General features: G+C 44.5%; 1 protein-coding gene across 2 annotated transcripts in view; it reads right to left on the reverse strand.

Annotated features, from left to right (window-relative positions):
- Positions 1-8,503, reverse strand: part of LOC113815548 (lachesin) — a gene marked incomplete at its 5' end in the record, with an annotated part of 23,323 nt that extends 14,820 nt beyond the window's left edge. For both annotated transcript variants that reach the window (XM_070120005.1, XM_070120004.1), the window contains 4 exon segments: positions 519-803; positions 1,940-2,068; positions 5,221-5,382; positions 8,296-8,503. In XM_070120005.1, coding sequence (XP_069976106.1) covers positions 519-803; positions 1,940-2,068; positions 5,221-5,382; positions 8,296-8,503 — 784 coding nt within the window.
- Positions 8,504-10,000: the final 1,497 nt, after the last annotated feature.

A 10,000-nucleotide genomic window follows, 5' to 3' on the forward strand; every position in this document is an offset into this window, starting at 1 on the left:
GGGAGAGAGAGAGGGAGAGAGGGAGAGAGAGAGAGAGAGAGAGAGAGAGAGAGAGAGAGAGAGAGAGAGAGAGAGAGAGAGAGAGAGAGAGAGGGAGAGAAAGAGAGAAGGAGAGAGAGAGAGAAAGAGAGAAGGGGGGAGGGAAAAGAAGGAGAGAGAGAGAGAGAGAGAGAGAGAGAGAGAGAGAGAGAGAGAGAGAGAGAGAGAGAGAGAGAGAGAGAGAGAGAGAGAGAGAGGGAGAGAGAGAGAAAGAGAGAAAGAACGAGAGAGAAAGAGAGAGAGAGAAAGAGAGAGAGAGAGAGGGAGAGGGAGGGAGAGAGAGAGAGAGAGAGAGAGAGAGAGAGACAGAGAGACAGAGAGAGAGAGAGAGAGAGAGAGAGAGAGAGAGAGAGAGAGAGAGAGAGAGAGAGAGAGAGAGAGAGAGAGAGAGGGAGATGGATAGATAGATAGATAGATATAGAGAGATAGAAAGATACGTAGACAGAGACAGAGACAGACAAAAACCCCTTCCCACTCACCGTAGAGTCTGACAGTGCTCTCCGTCTCCCCGAGCGAGTTCTTGGCGGCGCACACATACGTCCCGAAGTCGCTGCCTCGAAGGTTCCTCAGCGACAGTCTCATGGTCGTCTTGTAGCCGTTCTTGATCTCTTGGGTCTCCTGCCGCGTCGAGTTGATCAGCAGCTGGCCCTTGAACCGCCAGAAGTGCACGGCGTTGGGGAAGGCCGAGACGTGGCACTCGAGGGTCACCGTGGTGTCAATGGGCGCCCCGACCAGCTGGTTCGGCACTGTGATCAGGGGCTGGACTGTTGGGGAGAGAGGTTGGGGGGTTGTGTGGGGAGAAGGGAGGTGGGGAGAGGGGTGGGGGGTTGGGGATTGGGTGGGGAGAGGGGAGAGGTTTTGGGGGGGTTGGGGGGGTTGGGTAGGGAGAGGGGTTGGGGGGGTTGGGTGGGGAGAGGGGGTTGGGGGGTTTGATGGGGGAGGGAGGGAATGAAAAGGGGGTTATGGTTACTGTGTTTTTGTTTCGATTTGGTTGATGTTTTTTTTTATTATTATTCTCGGTAGTATTCTCATTCTTATTTTTATGATTATGATTATCATAGTCACCATTTTCAATGCTATAATTCTTATCATTATCATCATCGTCCTATCCCTTCTCCTCATTACCATTACTATCACCATTATCATCCTCATTATCATTAGTATTATTACTATCATTATCATTATCGGATAATCATTACCATCATCATCATCATCATCTTCATTATCAATATCATCAATACTATCAATACTATTCAATCATCACCAATTAATCTTATCTTTACGACGACTAATAACCCCAACACCGATTTCATGAAATTACTGAAAACACAATAACCTCCTGGCTATTACCTCACAACAATATCATCATTCTAAATATCCTAATACCTTTACTAAATGAGCTTAACCTCACTATTGACATAACTATATGATAGTAATAAAAAAAAACGAACAAAAACACCAATGGAATAACATGGTGAAAAAACATCTATCTATTTATCTATCTGTTTATTTATCCATCAATTAATCTATCTATCTAATCTGTCTATCTTTTTTATCTATCTATCTATCCCTCTATCTGTCTATCTATCTACCTATCTATCTATCCATCTACCTATCTATACCTCTTTCTATCTATCCATTTATTGATCTATCCATCTACCTATATATCCATCTATCTATCCATTTATCTATCTATCCCTCTATCTATCCATCTACCTATCTATCCCTCTATCCATCTACCTATTCATCCCTCTATCCATCTATCTTTATATCTATGTAATGCAAATAACACGATATTCCATAAAAAAACACACAAAATCCTCCTTTATCACCACCACCATCAGTCACCATCAATCACCACCATCACCATCCTCACAAAAAGAAAAGAAAAAAAACTTACAGTGTATTTCCAAAACTATGCGTTTGCTTATCGACGGAGGGACCTTGTTGGAGGCGATGCACAGGTAGGCTCCCATGTCTTTCCTTGTGACTCCGTTCAAGACAAGTTCCTCGCTCTCGATTCTCTTCACTGCAAAGGGAAAGGAAAAAGAGGGGGTGAGTTTTTTGTTTTGTTTTTATTTTTTTTCTTTCTTTCATTGCAGAGAGAAGAAACGTGTGGGTGAGTTTTTTTTTCTTTGTTGTTTTTTTCTTCATTGCAAAGAAAAGAAGCAGGAGGGGGTGAGTTTTTTGTTTTGGTTTTATATTTTTCTTTCATTGCAAAGAGAAGAAACGAGTGGGTGAGTTTTTTTTTTTTTTTTTTTCTTTTTTCATTGCAAAGAGAAGAAGCAAGATTGGATGAGTTTTTTTGTTTTTGTTTTTCTTTTTTTCTTTCTTTCATTGCAAAGAGAAGAAACAGGAGTGGGTGAGTTTTTTTTTGTTTTTGTTTTTCCTTTCATTGTAAAGAGAAGAAACGAGTGGGTAAGGTTTTTGTTTTTTGTTTTTACTTTTTTCTTTCTTTCATTGCAAAGAGAAGAAGCAGGAGTGAGTGAGTTATTTGTTTTTATTTTTACTTTTGTTTTAAAATCTCCACTGCAAAGAAAAGCAAGATTTTATTTTAGGGGGGGGGGGGGCTAGTTGTGTGTTTTTTTGTTTGTCATGTTGCGTTTTTTTGGGAGGGGGGTGGTGGGCTAGTTGTCGTTAGTTTAGTTTTTTTTGTTGCTGTTGTATTAATTATTGTGATTGTTAACATCCTTATTAATGGTATTGGGATATTTCTTGTTCTTTTATGACCTGTTTTTTTCCACTCCTAATTGGTGTAGCTGTTATCATTGACATACAAATACTATTGCTAGCGATTACAACAAGTTATCTCTATTATCACTGCTATTGCTGTTATTATAGTTATCATTATTATCATTAATATTATTGTAATCATTAACATTTTCATCATTATTATTATCATCATAATTATCATTATTAGGAATATCATTATTATTAATACCAATACCGTTATCATTATTGCTATTATCCTTAGCATAACTATTACAGTTATTGCTATCAATACTATTACTGTTATCCTGATTTTCATTATCGTCGTAATTATCATTACCCTCATTTAATTATAAACGGCTGCGATCGTTTTTATATGTCAGGGACGATTGTCTGTTAAACTCTACGGTCACGCAACCCATATTTCAGTATCAAGCTCCCGTGAAGGCACCGCAGACGATGATCTCACTTGTACAGTATCTAAAACCAGCACCCAGTTCTTTGTTGAACAGCGATTTCAAAGAGTTGAGAAAAAGCAGAAATTTAATCAGCAAACACGAAACCTTATTAACTGAGACTATTTTTTCCACCGACTCAATTTAGATTTCAAAATTAGATTTAAATAACCCACGCACTCGGACGTGTGTTCAGGTACGCTCATAAGCAGACACAGACGATACAAACAAACAAACGCGCAATCACAAACACTCAAAAACATGAACATACATACATAGAAAGGCAACAAACACAACACCTATACAGAACTAAACACAAACACGCATAGACATACACAGTGAAACAATCTCTTCAACAACGAAATGCAATAAGCACAAGCGGAGACACACATGAACTGATTTTTGTGTGCAAATTAAACACACACACACACACACACTAACAGACAGTCACCCTTACATACACACACACACACATACACGTTAACACATAATCTCCCTTAAACACACACACACACACACACACATACACATACACACACACACAAATACACACACACATACACACACAAACACATACACACACAAACACATACACACACACATACACACATTAACACACATTCACCCTTAAGCACACACATACACACACAAACACATACACACACAAACACATACACACACACACACACTAATACACATTCACCCTTAAACACACACACAAACACCCTGGATATAAATAAGAAACACACCTGACAACACCACCTTTTACAAATCTTCAGCCTCAATATTGTCATCAGTTTCCAACCATCAACCTCTCATCTCACAGCTCACTTCTCAGCAGCCAATTACTTGTCTTAACATTACCGTACAATTCACAAATTACTGCAACCACTCCGAACTAATACCATCCTCGGAATCACCAGTCGGTACATCCACTTATAAACTATTCATAAACTACTTACAGTACTTATAAAGCTACTTCTACGCACGATGATATACCGTAATGAACACACCGCCCTGTCTTGCTTATCGTCAGGATCCTTGGCTTATTACTATCATGATCTCTAAGCTTATCTTAATTATCTTTGTGTTATTATCTGTATCATTCCTTTCTCATTGGATATATTATCATTTTTTTAAATCCTTTTCATCCCTTTCTTGGCGTAATTTTTTTTATCATCCTTATTATCCGTTCCTATCACGCTTATCCCTTTCTAATTATCATGATTATCCCTTTATTATCATTATCATCCCTTCTCGTTATCTTTATCCATCTCTGATTATCATTATCATCTTTTTTTCTCACTATCCTTACCTCTTCCTTATTATCCTCATCCTCTTCAGCTCATCATTTATCTTCACGATCCCTTGCTTCTTATCATCATCACTCTCTATCTCTTTCCATTTATCCTTATCATTCGTATCCCTTCCTCAGCATCATCACCCTCTCTCTCTCATTTATCCTCACAATCGCTCTCCCTTCCTTATCATCACCACCCTCTTTCTCTCATACCATTTATCCTCAAGACCCCTATCTCTTTCTCATCATCACCACCCTCTCTCTCTCTCTCTCTCTCTCACACAGCATTTCTCCTCACGACCCCTATCTCTCCCTCATCATCACCACTCTCTCTCTCTCTCTCTCACTACCCATTTATCCTCACGACCCCTATCTCTCCCTCATCATCACCACTCTCTCTCTCTCTCTCTCTCATTTCCCATTTATCCTCACGATCCCTATATCTCCCTCATCATCACCACCCTCTCTCTCTCTCTCTCTCTCCCTCTCTCCTCCCTCTTCTCTCTCTCTCTCCCCTCTCTCTCTCTCTCTCTCTCTCTCATTTCCCATTTATCCTCACGATCCCTATCTCTCCCTCATCATCACCACCTCTCTCTCTCTCTCTCTCTCTCTCTCTCTCTCTCTCTCTCTCTCTCTCTCTCTCTCTCTCTCTCTCTCTCTCTCTCTCTCTCTCTCTCTCTCTCTCTCTCCCCTTTATCTTCACCACCCCTCTCTCACCTTGATTCCCTCGCACGGTGGTGAAGGTCTTCCCGTCTTCGCGCGTCCAGTGTATGCTCGGCCTCGGAACGCCCTTGGCCCTGCACACGAGGCGCACGTCGTTGCCCTCCTGCACCGCCACGTGGGAGGCGCTGCTCTCCTCGTCGATGAATTCGGGCGGGACTGGAAGGCGGGGGAGGTGAGTGTGGGGGGAGGGCGTGGGTAGGGGAGTTAGGGTGGGTAGGGGTGGGTGGGTAAGGGTGGGAAGGGGTGGGTGGGTAAGGGTGGGTAGGGGTGGGTGGGTAAGGGTGGGTAGGGGTGGGTAGAGGTGGGTGGGTAAGGGTGGAGGTAGGGGTGGGTGGGTAAGGGTGGGTAGGGTGGGTGGGTAAGGGTGGGTATGGGTGGGTATGGGTTGGTATGGGTGGGTAGGGTTGGGTGGGTAAGGGTGGGTAGGGTGGGTGGGTAAGAGGTGGGCATGGGTGGGTATGGGTGGGTAGGGTGGGTGGGTAAGGGTGGGTATGGGTTGGTAATGGGTGGGTAGGGTGGGTGGGTAAGGGTGGGTAGGGTGGGTGGGTAAGGGTGGGTATGGGTGGGTATGGAGGCGGGTAGGGTATTGGGTGGGTAAGGGTGGGTAGGGTGTGGGTGGGGTAAAGGTGGGTAGGGAGGTGGTGTATGGGTGGGTAGGGTGGGCGGGTAAGGGTGGAGTGGGTAGGGGTGGTTTGGGTAAGGGTGGGTAGGGTGGGTGGGTAAGGGTGGGTGGGTAAGGGTGGGTAGGGTGGGTGGGTAAGGGAGTGGGTAGGGTGGGTGGGTAAGGGTGAGGTAGGGTGGGTGGGTAAGGGTGGAGTAGGGTGGGTGGAGCTAGGGTGGGTAGAATTGGGTGGGTAAGGGTGGGTAGGGGTGGGTATGGGTGGGTAGGGTGGGTGGAGGTAAGGGTGGGTAGGAGTGGGTGGGTAGGGGTGGGTGGGTAAGGGTGGGTATGGGTGGGTAGGGTGGGTAAGGGTAAGGGTAGGGGTGGGTAGGGTGGGTAAGAGGTGGGTAGGGGTGGGTAGGGGGGTAGGGGTGGTGGGTAAGGGTGGGTAAGGGTGGGTACGGGTGGGTATGGGTGGGTAGGGTGGGTGGATAAGAGGTGGGTAGGGGTGGGTGGATAAGGGTGGGTATGGGTGGGTATGGGTGGGTAGGGTGGGTGGGTAAGGGAGGGTAGGGGGTGGGTGGGTAAGGAGTGGGCATGGGTGGGTATGGGTGGGTAGGGTGGGTGGGTAAAGGTGGGTATGGGTGGGTATGGGTTGGTATGGGTGGGTAGGGTGGGTGGGTAAGGGTGGGTAGAGGTGGGTGGGTAAGGGTGGGTATGGGTGGGTAGGGTGGGTGGGTAAGGGTGGGTATGGGTTGGTATGGAGTGGGTAAGGGTGGGTGGGTTAAGGGTGGGTAGGGGTGGGTGGGTAAGGGTGGGTATGGGTGGGTATGGAGTGGGTAGGGTGGGTGGGTAAGGGTCGGTAGGGGTGGGTGGGTAAAGGTGGGTAGGGGGTGGGTAAGGGTGGGTAGGGGTGGGTGGGTAAAGGTGGGTAGGGGTGGGTATGGGTGGGTAGGGTGGGTGGGTAAGGGTGGGTAATAGGGGTGGGTAGGGGTGGGGTGGGTAAAGGTGGGTAGGGTGGGGTGGGTAAGGGTGGGTAGGGTGGGTGGGTAAGGGTGGGTAGGGTGGGTGGGTAAGCGTGGGTGTAGGGTGGGTGGGTAAGGGTGGGTAGGGTGGGTGGATAAGGTTGGGTAGGGTGGGTGGGTAAGGGTGGGTAGGGGTGGATAGGGGGTAATGGTGTAAGGGGCGTTGGGGAGTAGAAGAAGAAGAAGAGAGAAGACGAGTGAGAATGAGAGAGAGAGAGAGAGAGAGAGAGAGTAGAGAGAGAGAGAGAGAGAGAGAGAGGAGAGAGAGAGCAGAGAGCAGAGAGACAGAGAGAGAGAGATGAGAGAGAGAGAAGAGAGAGAGAGAAAGAGAGAGAAAGAGAGAGAGAGAGAGAGAGAGAGAGAGAGAGAGAGAGAGAGAGAGAGAGAGAGAGAGAGAGAGAGAGAGAGAGAGAGAGAGAAAGAGAGAGAGAGAAAGATTGAAAAAAAGAGAGAGAAAAAATATAAACATAAAAAAGATTGAATGTAATTTTCTTTAAAAGGTTCTTAACAAGATTATAATGACAAGAATGTATTTTTTTCTAAAATTAATTCTTAACAAGCCAATTTCTTCAGTAAAAAACAGATTAATTTAAGTTATAAACGTAAAAGCAGACACTGACTTCCACATCATGCAACACAAACCTTATTGATCCAGACTGGCGGCACGAATCTATTCTCATTTTCATTAATGTTATTGTTAATAGATTTTAGAAATTGAAATAGTTGTTGAATCTATTTTTTTTTCTTTTAATCCATATTCATTATGATTGATATTATTAGCACTGAGTGTATAGACATCATGGAGATTATTGTTATTATTTCCATTATTATTATTGTCATTATCACCGTCATTATGCAATCAGGTAGGTAATACTCTCCCCGACTTCTCATTTCCCTTGACCTCCTCTTCCTTTCACCCAACCAGCCCAACTTTCCCAAATATATCCTGTTACTCAACCTACCCTGTTACTGTTACTGTTACTCAATCTCCTGTATCTCTCAGTAAACTCACTTTACATAGCTTACCTAATTTACCTAAATACTTTCCATAATCAGCCTACTAATTTCCCCAACCTAACCCATTTCAGCCAAATACCTCCATCACTCAAAGTACTAATGTTACCCACCAATTTATCCAAAACCTTCCCATCTGTAAAAGTACTAATTTTCCATAAGCACTCTAACCTACAAAATTTACCCATCACCCACGGTCCTAAATTTACCCAAACCCACCCCAATTTACCTAAATACAGTACTTCCCATCGCTCAAATCATTTATTTTACCCTAATTTACCCAAAAACCTCCCCCCCCCCCCCAGCCATTTTACGCAAAATACCCTCCAAGCCACTGCCCCCCCCCCCTAACACAGCCAATGTACCCTATCCAATTTACCGACCCCCCCCCCCCCTTTCTACACACCCTCTCCTCTCTCCAGCACTTACCAACGACCTGCACGTAGCCGACCTGGTTGATCGTGGGTTCCATGTTGACCTGACACACGTAGTAGCCCGTGTCGGCCGGGGTGACCTGGCGGATGTGGAGCGTCCAGGTGTTCTCGTCCTCGCGCGTGACACGAAATCTTGGGATGAGGGTGATGGTCGTGTCGTCCACGGTCAGGAACATCACGCGGTCCAGGTGCATCCAGGTGACCTGGGGTGGAGGGAAGGATTGGAAGATTTGAGTGATTTGTTGATTTTGTTTTATTCATTTATTTTTATTTATTTATTTATTTGAGATAGAGAGAACTTTGATTTTTTTTTGTTGGGGAGAGGGAGAGATTTTTTTTGGGAGGGGAGAGATCGGAAATTTAGATTTTTTTTTTTTTTTTTTTTGACGGAGAGAGATTGGAGAATTTGATTTTTTTTTTGGGGGGGGAGGGGGTGAGAGGGATTGAATTCATATTGTGTGTATTTTTTGTTGCAGAGAGAGATTGGCAATTTTGACTTCCGTTATTGTTGGAGAGATATTACAAGGTAATTGTAGTAATGATAGCAATTGTAAGGAGTGTGGTAATAAATATGAACTATCACTGTTAGCAAAGTGAATGTACTGGATCGTTTCAGGTCTTCTCGGCGAGCTGTGGGCCGCGACGTGAGTGCTCCCTCGCTCCTTGACCGCTGCTCGCACTCCACGGCCAGACGAGCATGCCTGCCTCTCAACGTGTCTCTTATTAGGCAACTTCAGGTTTATTACTAGTTTTCGGCGGGAGTGTTTTTCACTGATAAAGGTCTGATTCCTTTAGTTTCTTTAGTGTATAGTTTAAGAGTTCTTTCATCTTTGCAGTGTCCTACGTTTTGTTTTATGTCTATTAAAGCCTACAATATGGCCCCATGTGTTTTTCTATCCACATCAAGGAGTATAGGAATTATCACCGCCATCATCACCCAAACCTCATTTAACCTAAATTATCATCACCACCTATATCCTCATCACCATCCGCACTCTCTCCCTCCTCACATTCACCACCTCATTCTCATCATCATCACCATCCTCATTCTCATCACCATTCTTATTCTCATCATCATCACCATCCTCATTCTCATCATCATCACCATCCTCATTATCCTCATTCTCATCATCATCACCATCCTCATTATCCTCATTCTCATCATCATCACCATCCTTATTATCCTCATTCTCATCATCATCACCATCCTCATTCTCATCATCACTATCCCCATTATCCTCATTCTCATCATCATCACCATCCTCATTCTCATCATCACCATCCTCATCATCATCACCATCCTCATTCTCATCATCACCATCCTCATTCTCATCATCACCATCCTCATTCTCATCACCATCCTCATTCTCATCATCACCATCCTCATTCTCATCATCACCATCCTCATTCTCATCATCACCATCCTCATTCTCATCATCATCACCATCCTCATTCTCATCATCACCATCCTCATTCTCATCATCCCCATCCTCATTCTTATCATCACCATCCTCATTCTCATCATCACCATCCTCATTCTCATCATCACCATCCTCATTCTCATCATCATCACCATCCTCATTCTCATCATCATCACCATCCTCATTCTCATCATCACCATCCTCATTCTCATCATCATCACCATCCTCATTCTCATCATCATCACCATCCTCATTCTCATCATCATCACCATCCTCATC

The sequence above is a fragment of the Penaeus vannamei genome, unplaced genomic scaffold, assembly GCF_042767895.1.
Source record: "Penaeus vannamei isolate JL-2024 unplaced genomic scaffold, ASM4276789v1 unanchor1048, whole genome shotgun sequence".
NCBI lineage: Eukaryota > Metazoa > Arthropoda > Malacostraca > Decapoda > Penaeidae > Penaeus > Penaeus vannamei.